Source organism: Tarenaya hassleriana, unplaced genomic scaffold (genome assembly GCF_000463585.1).
Source record: "Tarenaya hassleriana unplaced genomic scaffold, ASM46358v1 Cleome1, whole genome shotgun sequence".
Classification (NCBI taxonomy): Eukaryota; Viridiplantae; Streptophyta; class Magnoliopsida; order Brassicales; family Cleomaceae; genus Tarenaya; species Tarenaya hassleriana.
In genome coordinates this window covers 1050820-1076556 of record NW_010960187.1, presented here as the reverse complement: position 1 = coordinate 1076556, position 25737 = coordinate 1050820, and the positions used below count along the sequence as shown (strand labels likewise).

The following is a 25737-nucleotide window of genomic DNA, read 5'->3' as shown; positions in this document are numbered from 1 at the left end:
TCCCCCGGCCCCCCCGAGAACGTACGTGACCATGTTAGGCCAGCCACTCGGGCTCTCACCCGAGGAGACTTCCAAAAGGCCTTTGACGTTTTAAACTCTCTCGATGTCTGGAGATTGCTCAAGAACCGGGAAACCGTCCTTGATATGGTCAAGGCCAGGATCAAAGAAGAGGCCTTAAGGACTTACCTGTTCACATACTCGACCTCGTATGAGTCCCTGAGCCTTGACCATCTCGCCAAGATGTTTGATCTATCCGAATCCCAAGCCCACAGCGTCGTGAGCAAGATGATGATCAACGAGGAGCTACATGCCAGCTGGGACCAGCCGAGCCGATGTGTTGTCTTCCACGACGTGCAGCAGAACAGGTTACAGACCTTAGCCTTCCAGTTAACCGAGAAACTCTCGATTCTCGCAGAGAGCAACGAGAGGGCAATGGAGTCGAGGACAGGCGGTGGTGGTCTTGACCTGAACACGAGGAGACGGGACAATATCCAGGACTATGCGGCTGCAGCCGCGGGAGGAGGTCTCAGCGGGAAGTGGCAAGACAACATGTCTTACACGCAAGGAAGACAGGGAGGCAGATCTGGGTACGGTGGAGGGAGGATGTCTGCAATTGGTCACCAGAGCGGCAGGGACTGGAGCGGACAGAACCGAAGAGGCGGCGGCTCAGGGAACAGGAGTATGCAGATGGATGGCTCAAGCCGTATGGTAAGTCTCAACCGAGGGATTCGTGCTTAAGACAGATACTGAACCCGACCGGAAGAGAAGAAACCTAAAAGAGAAAAACCTGTTTTGCTTCTGTTTTGTTCAACCTTTGTTTGTTGCTTTTTGAATTAATCTCAAGAGTGGTATTTTCCTGTCGTACGAATTGTTGAGCTTCTTGTTTTTGCTTATGAACATAAAACGAGAGACTATATGTGGGTCTTCTTCTTCCGAGGGATGTTCCGATATTATATATATATATATATATATAATCTAAAAGCATGCGTTTCCCATCTGTTGCATTTTAAATAATCGTATATAAGGTTTTGATTTTTAGAACCTTTTCGTGAAGTTTGTTAAAACTTTGAAAAACATAAATATAATATATAATAGTTAAATAAAAAAGAGACCCGAGCAGAATAGGTAGACGTTAACGAAGTACAACAAAAGGAAAAATGCAGGAGGAACGGTCCAAAGCTGATGAGAATACTGTTTGTATATCATATAAAATTATTTATAAACGTTTGTTTTTTTATGGAAATGTGAATCTATTAACTATAAAATGACTTTACAAATAGTTTTCGTTCGAAAACAAAATTGGGATCCCTTAGCAAGTGGTATACAAAAGACTCGTACTCAGGTAATCAAACATCTAGCGATCTATAAGTTTATAAATTATTTATAAACTTATCTTCAGGCACTGTATTGAAACGCGTTGTCAATCACTCATAACTGAACAACTGCGGTGCACTACATATATGAACAAATCTATAGCTGAATTGAATTCAGGAGAACAAAAAATGGAGGCTTTATGGATAGGAAAGTAATTAAAATTCGGATACTTGGTCGAGATGAGATCGAGTGGGCGACTTTGCGATATAAAAAAAAAATCATGAAGGTCGACAAATGGACATTAGGGTTTCAATTTTCGAGAGGATTAAAGGGGAGGGGGCAATTTCGCAATTTCGGTTTGTTCTCACCTCGCCTCGTCTCGTCTCTATCCGCTGGCCTTTGCCTTCGCCTTGACCCGCATGCCCCTCGGACCAAGTGAGCCTTTCCTTGACTCTCACCTCGCCTTGCCGGTCATCTCACCGGATGCCCCGCGAATATCCAAACCCAAGCCACAGTCAACGGACACTCAAGTACCGAGAAACCCAAGAGAGGCAAGAACGAAATCGAATATCCCGAAAAACTCGGATACCCGAACTATGACAACCCTAACCGGAAGAAGACGTGGAAAGATACCGACGACACCCCTAGCGAACTAAGACAAGACACGTGGAAAATAAGACCAAAGCACTTGCAACAGACAAAGCCAAAGATTCGATTTTGTTCCTTGGCCTCTTCCTACATGACAAATGGTAAACCCAAGACACCATCTAATTCTCACAATTCTCGATGAACTGCAAAAAAAAATTAACCGAACAAAGGGACAAGAGATGAAGGAAAATACGTGAAAATTAGAATTATAATATCTCACATGAAGTAAATAATGTTTTTTTTATATAAAAAAACACAAATCTGACCAAATATCAGTAGCCAAACAATCTCATGGGTGGGGGTATTTTCATTCATCTGAGCTCTCTCCCAAACATTTCTTCTCCTCGAGGGGTTGGCCTAAAATAGGGCAAAGGAAGAGTATCTTCTTCGCATATAATACACTATTCCGAAAGGTGGGGGATGCTAAATCTAATTTTTTTTATAAAAAAAAAAGTAGCAACCGAAACACAAAGCGTAGGGACCCAAAGGGGAATAAGGCTGATTTCTTTGGAGTAAAATACCATACCACCAGACAGAAAGATACGCGTAAGAAGACATTGTGGCTTGTGATCCGAGCTTTTTTGTGGGGATCACAGGAAGTAGTCGGGTGTCCTTCGGGTGACATCGGGTTCTCCTCTCCTCGGTGCTGGTTCAAACTGTTGCATCATCACCGATAAGTCGTTTTGTTACCAGAGTTAACGGAACACGTGTTCGAGCAAATCACATTTTACATAAGTGGTCAGATACCTGAATGAACGTGTGGCCCCTGCAGTCATCGACCTCAAGAATCGAGGCCATGTTTCCACATCGGTAGCAATAGTTTGGTGCACTAAAAATAGTTACCACCTTTTGCTCCTATCAACGGAAAAAAAATGTAATCAGCGAAGAATCTTTAGACTGACTGACTAATCAAAGCAAGAATGAAAAGTTCGATTGTATTACGTGTGCCCAGTTGAATCCATCCATAACCAGCTGATGGGCTCGGGCGATAAGTTTTAAATTGTTAGTGTGATTGAACTGTTCAGATATGTCCTGTGGAAACAGATTTGAAAAAAAAAATAGATAATCAGTCACTTTGCAGGAGGAAAATAACAGATTCAGGACAATCTCCAAACAATAGAATTTGTAATTTACCTGACCAAAAGTATATCCAGCACCACGAGGTGAGATACCCCAACCACATCTGTCATCGGGGTCAGACCATAACAAATCACACATAGGTCCTTCGTGCGGAACTTCTTGCACTCTGTCAAAATTCCTTATGTTGTCAAGGGTTTCAATAGATGGGGACAAACCACCATGAAGACAGAATATTTCGGATTCAACCTGCAAAGAGGAAATATTGACATGAGACGCATAAAATCATGGCTTGGTGGTGGTAAAATTGGCATCAGTGCGACAAATAATTGGTAAAAAAGAATAAAAATTTCTCTTCTCCAGTGTAATTGCTGTGAACTAACAGATGCATCACCGCATACGGAATGGAACAAACAGCAACACACTGCCTTTTCACAATCTAGATACATATGGACAGAGATGACTACAGGATCATACTCTTCCTGTGGACACTAACTTCAAAAGAGGAAACGAGTACAAGGTGATGAAATAAGCACTAACCAAGGCTGTCAGTGGGAAATAGTCAAAGAGGTCTGTGAAGATTTTCCATACATTGGCGTTGCCATACCTGCAAGTAGAAGAAATTTTGTTAAACATGTTGCGATAGTCATAACCCAAATAACTTGACTTTCCTGCTAGTGTAAAGGTGCAATACATGGTGATCAGATGCATTTAAAAACAGATGCTGAAAGGCTATAATTATGTAAATAAAATCACATTACTTATTCTAAGGAGCAACCAATTATATGCCTGAAGGATCAATGCAAATAAACAGTAATTAAAAAATAAATAAACAGCAGCTCTGCAAACTAACAACAGACATGACTAGCAGCAGCAGCAACAACAACAAAGAAGACAAGTGTAAATGATATCCTATGAACTAGAAGGGTCCTGGATATGAATGAGGTGGGCTAATAACAGCTTATACAGAATAAAGATGTTTGCCAGAAGACTCACTTCCGCAGACATTCGTCATAGAATCCATAAACCTGAGTGATCTGCGAGAGGGAAGAAAAACATTGCTCATGTCAGACATAACATGATATAAAATAAGCCAATAAACTAAATGAATATCCCAATCGACAACATGAACAAGTATAAAAAAATAATAATAATGAATAATGCAATGGCTCACATACAAATTTATGCACCCAAGATCTTGAAGTGTGGAAACATAGTGAACTATCCCAGTATAGTACTTAAACTCAGAAGGTGAATGTACAAGCAGAAACAAGGGATGAAAACTTAACACAATTAGTATACCTGCCGACTTTCATGGTTTCCTCTTAGAATAGTAATTCGCTGAGGATACCGTACTTTCAGGGCCACCAACAGCTGGAAAGGGAAGAAAAGAGGACGAGAGTTACAAATAACTCCATATCATAACCCAGAACGGTAAGCAAATGTATAAATATATAAAAAAAACTCTAGATCCAATTAGTATGCTTCATAAATATGAATATTTAAAACATATTTGCCCGTATGCAAAAGGAAGATACATTATTTCAGCCAAAAAGAAAAAAAGAAAGAAAAATACCATCCTAAAATCTAAAATGTTACTGAAATAAAGTAGATAGAAGAAATCCAGTATGTAAACAATATATTTAATAGCATAGCATGACAAGAGAGAGACCTCTCCAGTTTCAAACGACAAAATGCCTCAACGAACAAAGATGGCATAAGATGGTATATACAAAGCTTCTTACCGTAACAGTTTCAACCGAATAATATCCACGGTCCACGTAGTCTCCCATGAACAGATAATTGGTATCTGGGCACTGCCAAAACGAGCAAATGTACAATCATCAGATTACATGGGGTTAGTTATTTACAAGTGAACATAAAACATAAAACGGCAACAGAAAAGAATTTTTAGTAACAATTTAAATTAAAACCCCAGAGAAAAGGGTCTACAGTAGTCCTTATGTATGATCGTGCATCTAAAGTAATTACCTTTCCACCTATACGGAAAAGCTCTGCAAGATCGTGGAACTGTCCATGAATGTCTCCACATATTGTTACAGGGCTTTTCACAGGCTGCATGCAGGAAAATAAAAATGAATAATTCTCCTCGAACCAAACAATAAGGGCATTTCACAGGTTGCATGCAGCTAATTGCACAATCTAACACAAGTCAAATATAATCCCCAAGATAGATGAAAAATTCTAACAGGCAAACCTGCCAAATTCAAAGAGATGAGAGATCAAGAACTGGCCTGAACGTTGCTTTCTTCCATCAAGATCTCCTTGGCTTTCTCGCATAAAGCTCTAACCTAAGGAAAACAAAATAATACCGCAGATCACGATTTCGCCTTTCACCTCTTTTACTCCTAAAGAGATAAGAGAGACCAGCAGTGATAATTACTCTAACAAACAAAACTTGAAAACATTAATAGTAGAGGGACCAACTCGACACAAGCAGCAACAAGGGCAAAAATCAGTTACGAAAAGGCCACCTTCAACAGATTCTGATCCGGTTTCACTCAATATCAGCCCCATAAGGTATTTATGAGTTGCAACTTCTCTCACACGAGTAAGAATTGTTTTTTCTTCAATTTCCTTAACTTTATCCCTAATTGAATGTCCACAGATGCAGTTAACTAGATACAAGAAGAACGAAATCTTATCTACATTGATACAATCACCAGCTTCATGACCTAAAATCTAAAGGAAAACCACCAGGAACCCGGTAATCAGACGAACCTACATTATCAGACACATAAAAATGGGAACTTAGATGCCCAGTTAATACCTTCAAATTCAGAGGACGATGCAGCCAAATTTCACCTAAAACCGTACACTCAAAACGCATTTTTCTTGACCAGTAAAACTACGAAGATAATGAATACCCACGAGAATACACATACGAAGAGATATACCATTTCCGGAAGATATTCATTTGGTTGATCAGAAACCTAAAAATCAAATCCAATAATCACATACTCGAAGATACCTCAAAAGATAAAACCACCCTCCGATTCGAACATAACAGGAGATCCAAAGACCAATACCACCAAAGTTCACACCAAAAAACTAAAATCCGGATCCGATTAAGAACAGAGAAGGAGATAGGGCAAATGGAAACTATCAACTGAGGAGAAATCGGCAGCACCTGTTGCTCCGAGAGGGGCTTGCACTGCATGAGCTGCGAGATCTGCTCATCGAGATCGAGAGTTGAGTCGGTCGGAAGCGAATTCGCGCCCATTCTCTCTACCTCTTGTTCGTCCTCTTCGTCTCTCCCGATCCGGAAAACAGATCAGAAACCGGTACCAGGTTTCCAGATTAGGGATTGCCCTAACCCTAAATTGGATGGATTCTGCGTATTCCTCGCTTTTCCACTCTCTCTCTCTCGCTTTGTGTGCAGTGAAAGAGGATCGAAACGGAGAGCGCGTGACGACACGGGCGAGTGAGTTTGTAGTCTCCGAGCAGTTTCAACTAAATGACCTAAATACCCTTAGAACCTGAGTTATACAGTCCAATCTCGCTGGGGTAAAATAGGCAAAGAATATTATTTTTATTTACGGACAATCATCCTAACTCCACATCGCGAGTCACGACCATGTTGAGCCACGTATGATAATTCTGATGTTCTGTAATTACTTTCTTATTTATTGTCGATGACATACATTTCGTAATCAATTTCACTAAAATAATCATACGGAAATTCCTTTTTCATAATTCAGTCTCCGTATTCTTATGAGGGATGGCCATTTGCTATTTGATTCGAGTTTGGTTTGGTTCGGCAATGATTCTGTTTACTTCTATCAAAATATGTACCAATAAATTATTATATCATATTCAATTCTGAATGGCGAAAAAATAATTAGTGAAAGTAAATAATAAAAACAATTTAAAAAAAAGAATGAGGGGTACACATGATAGGTTACATTTTTCATTAAAATTTTATAAAATTATAATTGAAATGAAATTTTGTACGGGAGTGCAGGATCCGACTCATCCACTTCTGTTCCATTCGATTCGATTCGATTTTGGTTTATATTAAAACAATTTTAGATTTTTTAAGAAATATTCGGTTTTTCAAGTTGTTTAAAATCCGATTTGATTCGATATTTCGAAAAAAATAAGTTTTATAAAAAAAAGTTATCGTTTACAAATTTCGGACAGTTGGATACGATAACGAAATCGTATTTTTTGGTTTGGTATGATTCGATTTTAATGAAACAAATGTCCACCCCTAATTCGAGGTAACATTTTATAGTTTGGGATGTGGCCGATGCTAAATAACGAACGTACCACAATTCCTTGTAACTCAGCCACTACATATTTTGTTCTTGTTAAACAGCCACTACATATTTTACTTTTAACTGTATACAGATATTTAAAATTATAAAAAATCTAGATAAATAAATATTTTTATATATGTGTACCATCTACTAAATTTTAACAATTTTTAAAATATTAAATTCATAATAATAACGATTTTAAAATATTCTATTTTTCGTATTCCGTGTCTCATTAGTTACCACTCTTTTGATGGAAGACTATCGGAATCTCATTATGGTCCATTTTTTTTGTTTCCAATAAAGCTCCTTTTATTTCTCTCAATGATTCTTGATCGCAAATGTCTAAATAAGATGCCATATCTGTTTTTCAATTATTATTTTTGACTGACCATTTTTTTTATATATAATAAATTGATAAAATTTTATTTGTATGTGTGCATTGGATAACAAAATCTCCTCGAGTTATTACTATCGTATATTATATAAAGTATATATTAAATGTAACCGGAATTTATTGAGGGAGTTATAAATGATAGTATAATGCAAGCTTTTTTTAAGCATAAGTTCTGTATATTTATTTGGCATAAATGTCGTATAACAAGTCAGGTGCCCAACGACACGCCGACATACAATCCTGTACGACATAGCCAAACCGACACGCAGTTAGGCAGTATAAAATTTTAAAACGGCAAGAAATCTGATTCGAGAACAAAGAAAAGGGGAACAAGGTCAAATAAATATCTCAAGTCATCTCTTCCTATGATTCTATCGTTCTGCGTAAAAGCACAGACCTATTTTCACGCGTTGTGTCCGATCCAGAAGGGAAGAAAAAATTTAGGGTTTGCATTTGGTTGATTTCTTCGATTCGATTCTCTCTACCGAATTTTGAGGTTTCTCTCTCTCTCCCCCTCTATCTGGATTTGCGCAGATGTATTTCTCGATTCCGAGTTAAAGCTAGGGTTGAGTGCTATTTACATTTCGTTGTTTTCTTTTGAGGTGAAAAGTTTGTAAATCTAATGGCATTTACTCGTTTTTTGAGGTTGATTCTGTTCGTATCCGATTGTCGAGTTTTCTTCCGATTCGTCTGAGTTAGTCGATGAATTTGATAAGGTTATATGGGTTTCCTGCTTTTCGGGTTTGATGGGTCTCCGTCATTTGATACACCTAGCTGCAATCAATTTCCGGAATTGTACTTATTCTGACTCGAACCTGTTTGGTATTACCAGGGTTTTCAATCTTCATCTTTGGGGGGAAAAAAAGAGATATAAAGTAAAGGGAACATCTTCGAGGTTTTGATTATTGCTTTTTTAGTGGCAAGTTACAAGCTATTTTGGTTTTAGGACGTGATACATTGCAATTATGAGTGCATCATGGGCAGATGTTGCTGAATCAGAGAAGGTGGTCTCTGGGTCCTCTAGTCGCAATTCTCAGCCATCACGACCTGCTTATGTTCCTCCACATCTACGGAACAGGCAGTCAACTGAACAGGTTGCTCCTCCTGCGCCAGCAAATGATCGCATAGGGTATGGTGGTCCGCCCGGTGGGTCTCGATGGGCTGGAGGTGGTGCTGCCGGTGGTGGTTACCGGACAGATGCAGGGCGTCCTGGCTATGGATACGGGGGACGAGGAGGAGGTGGTTGGAACAATAGAAGTGGAGGGTGGGACCGTAGGGAACGGGAAGTTAATCCGTTTGGTGATGATGCTGAGATAGAACAACCGTTCACTGAGCAGGAGAATACAGGCATTAACTTTGATGCCTACGAGGATATTCCAGTTGAGACAAGTGGGGATAATGTGCCTCCTCCTGTCAATACGTTCGCTGAGATAGATCTTGGGGAGGCTCTGAACCTAAATATTCGGAGGTGCAAATATGTGAAGCCAACGCCTGTGCAGCGTCATGCAATCCCAATATTGCTCACAGGGAGGGATTTGATGGCTTGTGCACAGACTGGATCTGGGAAGACCGCTGCCTTTTGCTTTCCCACAATTAGTGGAATTATGAAAGAGCCATATGTACAGCGACCGCGTGGTTCACGTACAGTCTACCCTCTTGCAGTCATCCTCTCACCAACAAGAGAATTGGCATGCCAGGTCTTGGTTTTGGTCCAATATTAAGCTTCTTTTTATGGGATTGAATGCAGCTTCTCTTAATATATACATAGGCATATATCATTCTATATTTTTTTCCTGCAGATTCATGATGAAGCCAGAAAGTTCTCCTATCAAACCGGTGTGAAAGTTGTTGTTGCCTATGGAGGAACACCAATTAACCAGCAGGTCTCTAGTGTACAAAATTATATTCTTCTTGTTTTCCAGACTGTGCTTTAGCAAATTGTCACATGCCTGTAGTTCTGTTATCTTTAATGTGTAGTGATTTGGGTTTTGCTAGCTATTTAAAAACATGATTCGGCTTTCGTATAATTACTCTTGAAGGTTTGGTGATTTATTTGAACGGATGAAATTTTTCACAAGAACACAACCTATGCATCAATATGAAACTTTGGTAAAAAAAAAAATCGGTATTCTTGCCTGATTGCATGTGTTGTTTAATCTGCCCTCCTGCATAAATTTTCTGATTTCTTGTTTTGTTGCTTGTACAGCTCCGAGAGCTCGAGAGGGGAGTTGATATTCTTGTGGCTACTCCTGGACGGTTAAATGATTTGCTTGAGAGAGCTAGAGTCTCGTTACAGATGATTAGATTTTTAGCTCTCGATGAGGCAGATAGGATGCTGGACATGGGTTTTGAACCACAAATAAGAAAGATTGTTGAGCAGATGGACATGCCTCCACGTGGAGTTCGGCAGACAATGTTGTTCAGTGCTACTTTTCCAAGAGAGATTCAGGTATGTTTTGCTTGTCTGTGGCACTCCTCATTTTTGCATTCGTCTTTTTGCTGGCTGAAGATCAATTTTGGATATGCAAATAATTGATCATCTGCTGGATACCCGAGCGAATCCTTTCTTGCTCTTACATATCCCTCTTTAAATCTGTTTTATCATGTCTTGTATTGTTCTTGTAAAGTCAGTTTTCTTGACCACTCATTCTCAAATCATATTTTCCTTGGTTAAAGTTTGTTAAATGTGCCTCTATCTCTTAGTCCTTCGTTCAGCAACCTTTCCTAACTGTAGTGGTTCATTGGGCAAGTTGAAGGAGAAAGAAAAAGCGGTTTGCATTAATTAGTCCTGTATATGGTAATTGTTAGTAAATAATGTAGGAAATAACACTTTTTGGTGCTTCTCTAGAAAAAAACATATCTGTTTGTGATTGATGCTTCAGCTGTATAGCTGCTTACATGACTGCTGTAACTGCTAATGCTGCAGTTATAGTTACCACTAGATGCGATAGAAAATTGAGACCTGTGAAAAGCTTGCCTTTTTTCATGAAATGGTGGCATCATAAGCGACACAATATAAACATCAATAGGATTACAATTTTATTTACTAATTTCCCCTCCCAAGGCTGTTGTGAACCTTCAATGGTTTAGTTTTCCAATTTGTTGTATGAGTGTCTTGTTTGTTCTTTGACATAGTTGCGTAAAATTCAGAAGTATAACGTTTGATTCTAGTAGTATCAGATCATTTCATTATTTTTCTTTTCAAAATATTTGTATTGTATTTTGTTTGTGTGCAGAGACTTGCGTCTGACTTCCTATCAAACTATATATTTTTGGCCGTGGGAAGGGTTGGTTCAAGTACTGATTTAATTGCCCAAAGAGTAGAGTTTGTTCATGAGTCTGACAAGAGAAGCCACCTTATGGACCTGCTTCATGCCCAGAGAGAGAATGGCATCCAAGACAAGGTAATGTGATACACACACCGATTCTCGAAATCTAGTGTTTTGTTGCCTCTCTTTTGTTTATAAGGTGTTGGCCATTTGTCTGTTTGCATGTCAATCCTTCTCTACTAATTTATTTGTATCATTTTTTGTCATGTAGCAACTTGTATTTTAGACCTTCTATTGATTGCTTCCTTCTGTTTAAAAAATTTACAGCAAGCTCTGACATTGGTTTTCGTGGAGACAAAGAAGGGAGCCGACTCATTGGAACACTGGCTGTGCATGAATGGGTTTCCAGCAACCTCCATTCACGGCGATAGATCACAACAGGTTGACTTGTCAATTGAAGTTGATATTCTCTGTGGAATATTGTCAAAGAATACTCTCCCGAGACGTGAAAACTAAAAATATGAAATGCTGCTTAGAATAGGGAGTGTTAAGTTTCTTTTCGCGTGACTAAAATGACATACTGTACAAAGTCAATCTTGTCTCGTTATTCATTTTCCAGGAAAGAGAAGTGGCGCTGAGGTCATTCAAGAGCGGGAGGACTCCCATTCTGGTTGCAACCGACGTCGCAGCACGTGGCCTCGACATTCCTCACGTGGCTCACGTTGTGAACTTTGACCTACCGAATGACATAGACGACTACGTCCACCGCATCGGAAGAACGGGGCGAGCAGGCAAGTCGGGACTGGCAACCGCCTTCTTCAACGAGAACAACTTGTCGATGGCCAGGCCGCTAGCTGATCTGATGCAAGAAGCGAACCAGGAGGTGCCCGCATGGCTCACTCGGTACGCGTCTCGGGCTTCGTACGGAGGTGGTAAGAACCGGCGGTCAGGTGGGCGGTTCGGTGGCCGTGACTTCAGAAGGGAAGGCTCTTTCGGTAGAGGCGGTGGTGGTGGCGGTGGAGATTACTATGGAGGAGGTGGATATGGGGGGCCGGGCCAGGGTGGCGGCGGCTATGGCTCGGGAGGAGCGAGCAGCGCCTGGGACTAAGGCTCTCTCTCAAAAAATTTTCTATGGTTTTAACCCTAAACTATCTACTTTCTTTTCGTCAATATAATTTTCCAAGAGAGCATGTCGTGTATTGCCCTTCTTCAGATTTCAGAGTTGGATACATATCTAATGTCAGCTAGGTGAATATCTCTCTTTCTTTTGGGTTTGGTTTTTTTTTTTTTTTTTTTTTTTTTCAAGTAGTGGTGTTTCCGATTTTGGTCCAAATTTTTTGCCCTGTCCTTGTTGGTTTCTTCTAACCATGTCGTCATTTGCCAGTTTGAAACCATGTTTCGTTCGCTTCCCTTTCAATGAAACAGACTGTCCGAATAGATTACCGTAGCGTTTTTTTTTTTACAGTGATTGTTGGTGTTTTCAGATGAAGAAATGATTAAAATTCGATGCAGACGAAGAATTGCGATCAAGTTCTTCATGTTTGGGCTGTGATTAGGTTACTTCTGTTCCACTTCAAACCGCAAGGAGGGAGGGTTCCTATGATCATCCATGGCCCTCCTGGTCTGCCCTTCGTCAATTTTCTTTCTTCCGTGGCGCTGCAGCCTGCAGCATTGGCAGGAAGATCCGAACAGAGGAGCCTTCGACTTGTCTGGTGACGAGACAAGGGAGAGATCCGACAAAGCATATATCATCGGATGGATCCCCCTTTTTCTATGCCCTGAGAGCGAGGACTGATCTAACACCGGCCCACATCGTCACAGTTGACACATTGAATCATTCAGGATCTGTTACAGATGCTTTCAACTTGGTAACCATTTTTCACGAACTCTGCAAGAAAGTAACTCTTGGAATCCAAGAACTGAACTGAAACATGAGAAAGCAATCCAAAATGGGGATGTTTGTTATCCAAGAAGGGCAAAAACAGCCTCCAGCCGCCGAGATTTTCTTGAGGAATTCAAGGTTTTGCAATATTACAATAATAAGCCTGTCTGCAAAAAAAAAAATCTACCCGGCGTACAGGAAGAACTATATAAGACCAGAGGGAAAAAAAACAAGCAATTGAACAAGGCAAGGCGTGACCATACTTGTTACAATGAGGTGAAAGAAATAAGGAAAAGGGAGTTGCCATGATACAGTATAGATCACAAGCAAATCCATCCCAACGGGGAAAATCAAACTGCCCAAGTGATCTTACCTCTCAGTATATAAGATTCTTTCCCCCGTCTTCTAATAAAAACCGGCCTCTAGGCCAAGTATATATAACTTATCTGCAACTTGTTGGGTCAGCGTTTGGTCCGAGGCATGCAGCGGAATTCAGCCAAGAGGGCTATATGATCAGAAGACCATTCTGGAGAAGGAAGAGCTGTGTCCTTCCTCAAGCTCTCCTCATCCAGCAGTTCCAACAGTGATTCCACCGTTAGCGTGTCCGCTGAAAACAATATGGAAAACGTTTTCACACATCAAAAAAGGGCCGAAATACGGAAGAGACAAGAAGAACTCTGGGCCGAAATCTTAAAGGTTTATTGTGAAGTTAACCTGTGTAAAGTATGTAATCAAGTGTGCCGGTAAAGTCCCTGGTACAGTTGGTAAACAATGGTTCGTTTGTTGTAGGATCCATTCTTCTCCTTTGTTGCTCTGCAACAAGACTGCCTCCCATCCTTGCAAACGACGAGTAAGCACTCACCTGCATTGAGTCCAAGGTCACTTTTTCTCCAATCCATTGCTCCCTCTTATCTTTTCCCATAATATTGAAGTAAAAAAAAACATATTTTGATATATTATGTTGGAAGAGATATTACCAATGGCAGCTGATGAGTCAGCTTGGTGTGAGGACGCAGAATTCCAAGAGGATCAACCATCAAATCTGGGTGCAATGGCTCAATCTTTCCCATAGCAAGAAGAGAATGTGGTGCACTGGAATATATTTGAATTTCCAAGTTTTAACCAAATAAATCATCGTAACCATAATATGATCGAGATTTTTCATGCCAGCTAGACTAAAAGGAAAATCATCCACACCTCCCGGGAACAGTATTGAAGTCTCCACAAACAAGCATAGGAATATCTGCGCTGGCAGCTATTTTCTCCAGTCCTTTCAACAATGTGTGAACCTATTTTGAACAATAGTCAAATACGTATCAGTAACAATCTTAAGTATTTGAAACACAAAAAAAAAACATAATATTGAGGGAAAGATATTACAAGACCTGCCAACATTTCACATCCTTCAGTTCTTGAGGGACATTTACATGTGTGTTAGCCTGCACCCAGGAGATAAAATAAAAGATTGAAAGATCAATCGTTACGATATTTTTAAAACAGAGGAGGAAGTGTGAAAACATATGTTTAGTCCTGAGCACCATCTCCTACATCAAATGAACAGAGACCAGAAGAAAGGACACTAACCACACAAAGAAGCTGGCGCTTTCCTGGATTATCAGCAGCCCTGTTGCCAAATTTTGCTTCCAGAACAACGATCAGTGCAACATTGTCCTAGAAAGCAAGAGAATCTGAGATCAGTTTTATAAAAGAAAAGTATAGCGTGAGAATGAGCATGGATACTGAAATTGCATAATAGACCAAGTTCAAGTACCTTAACCAATCGATTTAAAGCAGTTTTCTTCTGGGCAATAGGAATGACAGCCTCAGTCAAAGACTGAGCAGCCTTATTAAACTCAACCTGGACCAGCCGACCTGGATTAAACAAGGGGGCTAAATATATAGGCCTAACGAAAGTTGAAACTAACGCATACCTCATATTTTTTCACATGTGAAAATCTGTCTCTTCTGAAAAATGTAGCACATCCGTCAATTGTGTTCGTATTACCACTGAAAACCTGAGATTGTTGGGCAAATCGATAGGTCCGTCAGCACATCATCTCACAACATAAGTAACAGGGAAAAGAGTTTTGGGGTCAAGAATTTGCATCACGATAGACCTCATTTGTTTTCCTCTTAAATAGAGCCTGGTACCCATGTTTGTCCAGCTCAGGACCGAAAAACTCCTCAAAATGATCACTCTGCACCTGCAAGACAAGGGGAAAAATAGACCGTAATGAAGACAGAAATTTTACATAAACTACCCAATCATGTGCATTGATTAAATGATATACTGTCTTATCCTTCAGACCAGCTCATAAAGGAACCGTAAGTTAGTGCATCCTAGGTAGGCATACGGTTAACATACCTCCTGTAGACAAACTATATCTGCACGGTACCCTACAATTTCCCGTAACAAGTTCTGTCTACGGTACTGCCAAGAAAGAGCCCATGGAGGGCAGTAACTGTATATGTCGCTACTAGCATAAGTGTCCGCCAATATATTATACGAAAGAACAGTGAATGATCCCGTAGACGAAAGGTGGCCATCCGAATCCAGGTGCCCCATTGCATCAACTCCACTAACAGGAATCAGCCTCCGAGGACTTGGTGAAGGAGCTGGAATAACACGCGAAGTCAATATGGTACATGTGTGTCCCACTGTCTGTTTGGTCTCTGCATTGACCACAACACACTCGAACTTCAAAACATGGCCGACATCATCCGCCATTGGCGCGTATGTTTTAGAGCGTCCAACCTCAACAAGTGCTTCCCCTCCACCAGTCCTTTGGCTGATTGTAGCAGGGTAAACTGATGTCGACCCATTTGTCAGATTAGCATTTGAGGCAGGCCCAGATAAACTACCGGTGCTGAGAATTCCAGAACCCGAGCTATTATAACGGAACAACTCTTCCTCGTCATTTCCATTTTCTCCAGCAGCACTGGCTGCACGCTCGTGCAAGAGACGGTGATGCTGCCATGCGTCTGAAAAGCACTTAGTGGAACAGTGGTAGCTTTTAGCAACAGGAACCTTCGACTTTATACAACCTAGACACTGCAGTGTGGCTTGCTCGGTTGGATGCACACTGCACATGGCAACTTTCCTGTCGCTCTGCACACGAAACCTGCACAAGGAAATCCAAAAGGTTGAATCTTAAGCAAGAAACGGAAATGCCCATTTGAAGATTATGAAGCCACCAATCGGACATATTCATATGGCAACGAATAACTCTGACTGAAATTAGTAACACGAACAAAAAGGACCTGAATTCAGGTCGTAATATCTACACAAGCCACCAATTGGAAAACGAAAAAAAACATAAGTCTCAAACTTCAGCTAAAACCCACTTGCCCGAACAAGTCGAAAACAGAAAATCGATTCGGACAAGGAGCGGAATCAGAGATTAGCATAGTGGAGCAGAAAGAAAGAGCGAACAAGCTAGAGAGAAAGAGAGAGAGAGAGAGTCAATTGTAGAACTTACCATCTATACCTCAAGAAGTGACCTTCAAGTGGCGCTGATTCCGGGACATCGTCGGTGGTGGCGGTCTTATCCGGCCGCCGGAGAAGCACGTAGGGCGTTAATTCACAGCCGACGATGGGAATCTCCGACGGTAGATGCACTCGTATCACGCTCAGCATTGCTTTCCCGTCACTCTCTGTAATCCGCACAATACCGCAATACGACCGAAGCCCACAATCCTAAAGCTTTAACTGTATATTCACACCGAAGAACATATGAAACGGGGCGGATACCTGGCGAATCCGCCATTTATTTGACCCTAAAACTCGCCAGCCTCGATGAACCCTAATGTTCCCTAGACCCTAGATTTTGCCCAAAATTTCCCGACCGAAAATTCCACGACTCTCGGTGAACGAACTCAAAAAAAAAAGATGAAAACCCAGAAATCGAATCGGGGGATGGATGCAGATTCCGAAAAAAAAGAAAAGACAGATTGATCGTTTCGGCGAGAAGGGGAAAATCTAGAATTTCCAGAGACGAAGGGAGGGACCAACAAGGCCTTTTTTTTCAACGGAAGAAAATGCAAGTTTGATATTTTAATAAAAACGAAGACGTATAAATATAAAAACACATGTATACGTATACGTGTACGTATGCACAAGCATAGCATTAGCACATCACTAATCACCAGCTTAACTCCATGATTATCTTTTGCTTTTGCCATTTGGTTTATACTTTCAATCCATAATCAACCAATAAGAACATTCTCATAACAAAGCTTTACTGTAATCTTCTGAATCTTGTACACTATCTGATGTTCCATCCTCTTCTCTTACATCATCGTATTCGTCAAGAGAAGAAAAAAAAAAGGAAGCAATTGTTGTGATGAACAAAAAAAACGCCATCTCCTAAGATCAAGAAATGAGTCAAGAAGAATGTCTACAGACAGCTCATCTGCCGCCATTGCCAAAGCTCTAGTCCCTATCTCTTATAACAACTCTGTACTAGCGTTTAGCCTTAGGCGTTTGGCGTTTGGCGCGGGCGACCGGGTCTTAGGCGAGAGGCGGAACTCGGCCATGAGTGCTAAATGGCTAGAAGGCCATTGAGAGGAAGGAAGAGCAGCGCCCAGATCCAACAGCTCCAATAAGGCCTCCACCCTTAACGTATCCGCTGAAAAAACCCGAACCGAGATTTTTTTTTTCCGGTTATCATATCGGGAGACAGAGAGCTCGCCGGAAAATAATGGCTTGCAAAAGAGAAAGCTATAAAACCTGTGTAGAATATGTAATCGTAGGTCCCTAAGAACGCCCTCGAACAGTGAGTAAACTGAGGCTCGTTCGTCTGGCAATCCATTCTCCTGCTGTGCATCACGCTTCCACGACCCGTTCCCCTAGTCATAAACGATGCGTACGCGCTCACCTGTGCGCGTAAATGCATTGCTCACACTGTCAATGTTCCGGGAAAGGAGAGGACAAGTTTAGGGTTCTAAACCCGAAACCCTAAAGAAGTCACATTGGATTATTCTTGTAAAGATCTACTACCCCCGTCAAAAGAGAAATATTATTACCAGTGGCAGTTGATGGGTCAGCCTGTCTTTCGGATGCAAGATACCGAGGGGATCTACCTCGAAATCCAGGTGCAACGGGTGGATCATCCCCGTCGAAAGAAGATAATGAGCAGCGCTACCAAAAGAGGTTAAAAAAACACGGGTCGATAGTCGTGAGTTTATTAGAAGATTGCGTAACATATTCGGGTCGAAGTAATCATCGGAAGTAAACCAGACCTCCCGGGGAACGAATTCAAATCTCCACACACGATGGTAGGGATATCGGAATGAGAAGCTATTTTCTCCAACCCCTTTAGTAATGTGAAAACCTAAATCCGACCGAGAATCAAAATACGCAAGTGAATAATTCGGTTCGACTTCACGAAAATGTTAAGAGTCAGGGCCGGGAAAAACACAAAACCTGCCAGAGCTTCACGTCCTTCAGTTCTTGATCAATATTTACTACGTGCGCGTTTGCCTGAACATGAAACAAACGAGAAAGAAAGCGTTTAAAACCCCATGTTCCACTCGAAATGGACAAAAGGTGAGAAAACAACATCGTACTAGCGTTTCTCTCGTCGTTAGTACCGAGAACGGTCCTAAGAGAACTCACCACACATATATACTGTCGCTTGCCCGAGGCATCGGTGCATTGATTACCGAATTTCGCTTCCAAAACAACTATTAAAGCGACGTTATCCTGGAAAACAAGAACACCCAGAATGCGTTATCCTGAAAAAATTACACGAACCAACAGATGTCGTCGAGGTTACCTTAACCAGTCGGTCCAAAGCAGTTGTTTTCTGGTCACTCGGGATTACGGCCTCAGCCAAATACCAAGCAGCTCTATTGAATTCGACCTGGATGAAAAGATCAAGGCTTTTAGCCGAGAATCTAAACAGACAGAGAGCTGGGAAGAGTTGGAACTGATACAAACATCGTATTTTCTGACACACGAAAACCTATCCGCCCGGAAAAACGTCGCACACCCGTCAATCTTCCTATGTACATTACCACTGAAAACCTAAGATTATCACATGAATTAATCAAGTCATGGCCATTACATAATCACAGGAGGGAAGGGTGGAGAGAATCAAATCAAAAAGCCAACCTCATCAGTTCTCCTCTTGTACAGAGCTTCATACCCATGTTTATAGAGTTCAGGTCGGAAAAAATCGTCGAAATGATCACTTTGTACCTGCCAGAGAACGAAATGACAACTAAAGAAAAACAGTTTGAAGGGTGAATCTCCCTTCATACCAAATCTTTTGTTTGAGTTTCCGAGACAAATATCCTTCAGATTCATCCATGGATGAGAGAGAAGCCCGATGAAAGAGCATACCATACCTCTTGCAGACAAACTACATCCGCACGGTACCCGACAATCTCCCGTAACAACTCCTGACTACGGTAAGGCCAAGAAAGAGCCCATGGAGGGCAGTAATTGTATAAGCGGCCATCGGCAGAAGACTCAGACAAGATATTATACGAAAGAAGAGTGAACGATCCTGCAGATGTAAGGCCATCGTCTTGATCGATTCCTTCAACGGGGATCATCCTACGGGGAATTGATGGAGGAGGTGCAATAACATGATTAGTCCATATATCATCTGGGTATCCAATAGCCTTTTTCGTCTCTGCATTGATCACAGCACACTCGAACCTCAAAACGTGGCCTATATCCCGATCCATAGGTGTGTATGTTCTAGAGCACCCCACCTCAACCAATCTCTCCCCTCCAATGTAGTTTGGTGTGGCTGAGACATTGGAAAGATTAGGATTTGACACAGACCCGAAGAAACTGCCAAATGTTGAGCTAAGATAGCGACGTAACTCATCGTCAACGTTCTTCTTTTCGGCGGCAGCTTTCGTCGCTTGTTCATGCACAACCCGATGATAATCATACCACGCATTCGAGAAACATTCCGGTGAACAATGGTAGCTCATTGCAGTAAGAGTGTTATACTTTGAACAGGATTGACACTGCGATGTAGCTCGTTCTGATGGATGCACACTACAGTATATAACTTCCCCATAACTATGAACACGATACCTACAAGAAACGCCAGAGAGCAACACACATCAACCACTTTCCCGGAGGAGGAAAAAGGAACAAGATTCAATCTTTAGCCAAAACCCAGAGAGACAAAAGGACCCAACACGCGAAAGCAGATCAAACTTAACGCAAATTCGACGGTGATCAGTAAAAAATGAAAGGATCGGAGAAAGCCATTAGCCCATATACAGTACTTACCATCTGTACCTCAAGAAGTGACCTTCAAGAGGTGCCGACTCAGGGACATCATCGGCGGTGATGGTCCTGTCCGGTCGACGGACAAGCAGTTTGGGAGTTAACTCGCGGCCGGCAATGGGAGTTTTCAACGGTAGTTCCAATCGAAACACGCTAAGCATGGCTTTTTTCCCTCAGACCCTGTAATCTTTACGCTACTGTAACACTAAAGAGGTAGAAATCCCAACGCTTTTGGCCGTATTTTGTCGGAGGAAAGCAAAAGAAATTGATCGGACACCATTTACGTGACGCGAAAAACCCACCAGAAAGCCCTAGAAGCGAACACGAAACTAATCGACCAAAACCAGGCTAGGATTTCGAACAAGAACGGGAATAGATGAAGAACCCAGAAATCTTTTGACCGGTGAAGAAGGCTTTGATCGATTGCTCTTCAAGAAAGAAAGATAGATGAAACTGCGGAGAGAGGATTTGAACTTTCTTCTTTCTCAAGTCTTGGTGATGAAGTTCACTAACGAATGCAAATTTATAGGCTTTGGCAATCAAATGGCAATATATATATATATATATATATATATTTCATTAGTCAGAAGAATTTTGCCTCCCCTGTTGGAGATTGGTTCGATTACTACATGGCCCTGACGCTGATTTATTGATAGCAAAAATCAAGATTTTATTTTTGGGAATGTTACAGATATCATCAAACAACAATACACAAAAAAGGGATGAAATTCAGAAACTATTGAATATCGGAAGGAATCTGCAATTGAAGAACACATACGACAACACACAACGAATTTACAGCAGATTCATGAGGAAGATTGAAACGCCAAAGAAGAAATGGAATCTCTCTAGATGAATCTCACCGAATGTTACAGGGATCGCTTCTGGATCCATCTCTGAAGTTCCAGCCTCCATCTCTCTCTCAGAATCTTCGTCAGCTCGCCTACTCCAAAATTTGGGAACTTGATTCCGAATCCGAATGTTATAGATTCGGAATCTGATCTCGAAATCATCCTATATTACAAAATATCAGAAATTTCCGGGTAGGGCGAGGGTCAAGCTCGCGAGGTGGAGAGAGATCGACTCATGAATGAAGCTCGGTTTATACCCTTGCTATATATATATATAATTTTCTTTTTTTTCTGAATCGAATATTTATTTATTTGGCTTACTTTTATTTATTTATTTTCCTTTTTATTAAGAGTTTTTTTTTCGAATACAGGAACCGGTGGGCATTTCGCTTCTGAACAGAGCTCTTTCGAACTGAAAATTTCAATTTGTTTGAACCGTATCATTCAAAATTTTCTAAGATATATTTTTTTTTATAAAAACCAGTTTTCTACAATTGCAATCGAATTTTATAAAATTTTCAAAAAATCAAATTTATTTTTAAAAAAATTTAAATTTTGTTAACAAAAATCGAAACTAAACCGTACCAAAACTATAAATAAAACCAACCAAATAATATACGATACTAAATTGGTACAAAGTTTAGAATATCGAATAAATCATTCCCAAATAGAATCGCTAAAATTTCGAACCCAATTTCAAAATGCTGATTCTACAAGAACCACATGTATTTTATGACGAATAGAAACTAGACAAATATAAACGGGATTTGGAACATCTAAAAACTCAAATCTGGATTCAGTTTTTATTTTTTAAAATCTATATCCATTCTCTTTTTTCGATATTTGTAAAAACTATATATATATGTTTAATTTTTTTTAAATTAGTTTATATTGGTTTCCAATTCAAATGAATTCGATTTTAAAAATGATATGTTTTAGATGGGATTCGATGTTGATACAATCATAAACTATTAGGCGAATCGGATAGAAATATATATCAATCACCATCCTGCATTTTCAAATTTCAATCAAACGCTACAAAGTTCCAAAATTTACGTTTATAAATATTTCGAAACGTCACCTATATCTATATTATAATAGAATATATTAATATTTAATCCAATTTTTTTCTTCTCTTGTTCGTGTTTCGTGTAGTATGCCTTGTATTTATTTGTATTAGCAGTCCGGCATGATGTGAGCTTTTGTGTTTTGAATGTCTCTTCTTGTGTTTTTATGGTAAGGAGTTGTCCTTTGGATTTGTAGTATGTAGTAGCCTCTAGGGTAGGATAGACACTCCCTTTCGGGTATGTGATTTCGATCCGATCTAAACCGAAATCGAACCGAACCGAATAACATTCGTTCTAATTTGGTATATTTTTTCTATAGAACCGAATACACCGTATTCGAACTGAACCGTATAAGTATCGAATCAAAATCTTAATTATCCATCCATATATGTCTAAATTTATAGTTTGATATTTATTTGATATTCATATAACGATACCGTATCAAACCGAACCGATACTAAAACTGAACCGATTAATATTTGATTCTAGTTTTGTACAATTTTTATAAAATCAAAAATAATATTCTGAACCTAATCACTTAAATATTGGAACGAAAACCGAAATGCTCATCCCGACCTCTATGTGTAGTGTTTTCATAATTCTAAGAAATTTTAGGATATCTGAAATTTAATAAAAGATTGGAAAAATCATTATTCGAATTTTGAATTCGAAGAGTGGTACTGTTCCTGTTTATACATATCCAAATGTTGAACGTAAAAAATTGCAATTATCTAATAATTTTGAATATTGAAGGATAGTTTAAATTAAAAAACAAGATACCTGAATTGAAAACTAATGCATATGTAATACAGATTTATATTACCATAATCCCAATTACTCAAATACCCAAATTTTAGGATATATTGAGAATAAATAAGGACCATGTACTCGAAATTTAGGGTAATTTTGTACATCCTAGTGTCCAAGGTGGCTTATTATAAAAAAAAAATATTCATGCTGTTATTTTATTTTATTTATTCCAATTTGATCTTTTAGTTATTTTTAATGTGAAAACTTATATAAATATAGGAATTTGTGAAATCCATAAATTTTATAAAGATTTTCAAAAAAAACACGGAATTTACAAAAATTCTAAAAAAATCTATACATCGAGCAAAAAACCATGTTAATTATTATGTAGTTTTTTGATAATTTTGTCAAATTCAAAGTGGGAATCGGAAAAAGTCTGTATTTTTTTTTTAATTTTAAAAATTCATATATTAATTGGCACGTAATAATAAATTAGCGTATTTTTATAAAAAAAAAATCAATTTTAAAAAATGTATAAATTTAATCGGCAATGTCAACCCTTCGATTTGGGCGCAACTAACCAAAAAAAAAAAAAAGATGTCTCCCAATCATAAAAGACTTACGTGCATAAGTTCACTTGCATATCTCACATTATTGTGTATAAATATACGGTCCATCATTTATGTAAACTACACAAATTTGTTCATATATAACGACGACGACCTTCATCGCCGCCATGGCCGGACTCCACCTTCGTCTTCTTCCTCTCTTCCTCGCTCTCCTTTCCGCCATAGCCATAAAAGGATCGAAAGCTTACTCCAGGACATTACCTCCCCCGAAGCTCCAAAGGCTAACCCACCTCCACTTCTACTTCCACGACACCGTCTCCGGCGAGAAAACCACCGCCGTCAGAGTGGCCGAGGCCGCCGGCACGAACTCCTCCGCCACCTTATTCGGGATGGTGGTGATCGCCGACAACCCTTTGACAGAGGGGCCCACCATGGGCTCCAAGATGTTGGGAAGAGCACAAGGGATGTACGCGTCCGCGGACATGAACGACTTCGGTCTGCTCATGGCGTTTAACCTGGTGTTCACCGAAGAGAAATTCAACGGCAGTACGGTCAGCTTGTTCGGTCGGAACCCTATCTTGTCGGCGGTGAGAGAGATGCCGATCGTCGGCGGTACGGGCGTTTTCCGGTTCGCGAAGGGCTACGCTCAGGCCAAGACTTACACTTTCGACCGCGTCAGTGGAAATGCCGTGGTGGAGTATAACGTCTATGTTTGGCACTGAAATTAAATTTAAATTAAAATTAAGATTTGTAATCATGTTTTTTGTATGTTGTGTTCCGTGGCATGAAAATAAATTGCTTTTGGTTTCTGTTTTATGGTTATGTGGAAGAGCAGACAGAGAGCATAAAACATAAAGAGAATCTTTGGCCCTTTTTGTGACCTGTTTATGTCCAATACGTAAGTGGTTCTGACATTGATTGAGATATAAATATTTATTTCTGTTACGAATTATTGATATTTACAATCACATTCTGTTGATTATTGGTATAGATCTTTTTATATCATGATAATGATTTTACATCGTGTGTATATATATATATACACACACAAAAATACATTTGATCGAAACTTTCATATATGATAACATGTTGTATATAATATACAGAGGTAGAAATTAAGGTGAATATAAAGAAAAGACTTTTTAACATTTGCATGATATATATCTTGCTTTATTCAAAAACTCAATAATATTCTTATTCGATTATATATATATATATATATATATATGTGTTTTTGGATTTAATGGGATATATATATATATACACACACACCATATTATAATAGTGATTTATTATTTATAATAGTGAATTATTTATTTTATTTTTTTATTGCCTCTATTATACACGCACGTCATTTTCAGCCGGAACATCCGACTGTATAATGGGGTCGAAGCCCATTATAGACTCGGCCCATTATGAAGCCCATCCAACAAGAAATATCAGATATCATATAATATCCGCCCAAAAATTATGAACACACACACACATGACTATTATATCACGGGGAGTTTTTATAAATTTTTTTAAAAGGAAAAAAAAAGATATATATATATATATATATATTTATATATATATGGTGTGGTCCATAAAAAAACACAACCCATTCAGTTTCAGACAGTAATTATCAATCCACCAGAAAGCTTTGTCCTTAGGAGTTAAGACTTCCCAAGAAGAGCTATATATACATATATACATATATACAAATCCTGTGCATGCGGTTAGTGTATATTTGCGGCATATATATGTGTGTCTCGCTATATATATATATATAAACTTTTATTGGGGTACATTAAGAGCCCATTCATCTTCTTCTTCTTTTTTTTTTTTTTTTTGTTTGTGACCACGGGGTCTTTTACAGGAAAGAAAGCACCACAATTATCATCATCATCATCATCATCATCCCACCTTCATCCATTCTTATTGTCATATGTATTCCATATTTTTTTTTACTGAGGATCCTAAAATCAACATCCCTTGTAATTCCCCAAACCCTATAAATTCAAACCAGTATAGTTAATTGTGGAGTTGTGAGGTTCCAACTTTTAGATTCTCTTTTTATACATATATATATGTTATTGGGAATAAGGAAGAGTATACATATATACATATATATATATATGTATATACGGAGTGTAAACACGAAAAAAGATGATGAGTGGACGTGGGCTCTTCTCATGTTCTTTATACTCCACTTGCATTTGTTATTCAGCTTTTAGGCACATCCACATTCTTATTTTTCTGTTCTCATCTTCTAAAATAAGAAACATATATATATATATATATACATATATTTCACCATATATGTGTATATACACACACACTTGAAGTTTGGTCCTTATAGCCGAATATTGTGAGGTCCCATATAATATAATGAAAGG

General features: G+C 39.4%; 6 protein-coding genes across 10 annotated transcripts in view; 3 read left to right on the top strand and 3 right to left on the bottom strand.

Moving 5' to 3' along the window:
* LOC104821160 (eukaryotic translation initiation factor 3 subunit C-like) overlaps window positions 1-936 on the top strand; it is a 4014-nt gene extending 3078 nt beyond the window's left edge. The window contains exon 5 of the mRNA XM_010551986.1: window positions 5-936. Within this exon, the coding sequence (XP_010550288.1) occupies window positions 5-738 (734 nt within the window). The 3' untranslated portion in view covers window positions 739-936. The remainder of the gene's footprint in view (window positions 1-4) is intronic.
* A 1247-nt stretch (window positions 937-2183) lies between these two features.
* Window positions 2184-6471, bottom strand: LOC104821037 (serine/threonine-protein phosphatase PP2A-3 catalytic subunit). Of its 2 annotated transcripts, none has more exons than XM_010551803.1 (11): window positions 6191-6471; window positions 5295-5351; window positions 5032-5115; window positions 4785-4856; window positions 4342-4413; window positions 4036-4076; window positions 3580-3646; window positions 3097-3288; window positions 2905-2994; window positions 2710-2817; window positions 2184-2618 (listed from the first exon to the last, which is right to left on the bottom strand). In XM_010551803.1, the coding sequence occupies exons 1-11, from the start codon at window positions 6281-6283 to the stop codon at window positions 2553-2555; spliced, it is 942 nt and encodes a 313-aa protein (XP_010550105.1). In that variant the 5' UTR covers window positions 6284-6471; the 3' UTR covers window positions 2184-2552. The 2 variants fall into 2 exon arrangements, with proteins under 2 accessions (XP_010550105.1, XP_010550187.1); XM_010551885.1 differs by having other exon boundaries at window positions 5295-5344; window positions 6186-6240.
* A 1602-nt stretch (window positions 6472-8073) lies between these two features.
* Window positions 8074-12368, top strand: LOC104820910 (DEAD-box ATP-dependent RNA helicase 37). 2 transcript variants are annotated; one of them, XM_010551598.1, is made up of 7 exons: window positions 8074-8212; window positions 8549-9413; window positions 9516-9599; window positions 9923-10165; window positions 10953-11120; window positions 11313-11426; window positions 11605-12368. In XM_010551598.1, the coding sequence occupies exons 2-7, from the start codon at window positions 8682-8684 to the stop codon at window positions 12091-12093; spliced, it is 1830 nt and encodes a 609-aa protein (XP_010549900.1). In that variant the 5' UTR covers window positions 8074-8212; window positions 8549-8681; the 3' UTR covers window positions 12094-12368. The 2 variants fall into 2 exon arrangements, with proteins under 2 accessions (XP_010549900.1, XP_010549983.1); XM_010551681.2 differs by having other exon boundaries at window positions 8663-9413; window positions 11605-12093.
* Window positions 12369-12923: 555 nt separating this feature from the next.
* On the bottom strand, window positions 12924-16914 carry LOC104820825 (carbon catabolite repressor protein 4 homolog 1). Its single transcript, XM_010551480.1, has 11 exons — window positions 16347-16914; window positions 15233-15989; window positions 14985-15071; window positions 14799-14882; window positions 14639-14725; window positions 14452-14538; window positions 14253-14306; window positions 14065-14156; window positions 13845-13959; window positions 13582-13729; window positions 12924-13474 (listed from the first exon to the last, which is right to left on the bottom strand). Exons 1-11 carry the CDS (start codon window positions 16502-16504, stop codon window positions 13329-13331), a joined length of 1815 nt encoding a protein of 604 aa, XP_010549782.1. The 5' UTR covers window positions 16505-16914; the 3' UTR covers window positions 12924-13328.
* Window positions 16915-17089: 175 nt separating this feature from the next.
* Window positions 17090-21217, bottom strand: LOC104820670 (carbon catabolite repressor protein 4 homolog 2-like). Of its 3 annotated transcripts, XM_010551292.2 has the most exons (12): window positions 20126-21217; window positions 19535-19924; window positions 19219-19429; window positions 18983-19069; window positions 18809-18895; window positions 18645-18731; window positions 18485-18571; window positions 18293-18349; window positions 18109-18200; window positions 17893-18007; window positions 17597-17744; window positions 17090-17495 (listed from the first exon to the last, which is right to left on the bottom strand). In XM_010551292.2, the coding sequence occupies exons 1-12, from the start codon at window positions 20281-20283 to the stop codon at window positions 17314-17316; spliced, it is 1701 nt and encodes a 566-aa protein (XP_010549594.1). In that variant the 5' UTR covers window positions 20284-21217; the 3' UTR covers window positions 17090-17313. The 3 variants fall into 3 exon arrangements, with proteins under 3 accessions (XP_010549594.1, XP_010549554.1, XP_010549669.1); XM_010551252.2 differs by having other exon boundaries at window positions 19219-19924; XM_010551367.2 differs by having other exon boundaries at window positions 19219-19924; window positions 20986-21217.
* A 2217-nt stretch (window positions 21218-23434) lies between these two features.
* LOC104820599 (dirigent protein 21-like) lies at window positions 23435-24273 on the top strand. Its single transcript, XM_010551143.2, has one exon. The coding sequence runs from the start codon at window positions 23527-23529 to the stop codon at window positions 24079-24081; it is 555 nt and encodes a 184-aa protein (XP_010549445.1). The 5' UTR covers window positions 23435-23526; the 3' UTR covers window positions 24082-24273.
* The last annotated feature ends 1464 nt before the right edge of the window (window positions 24274-25737 follow it).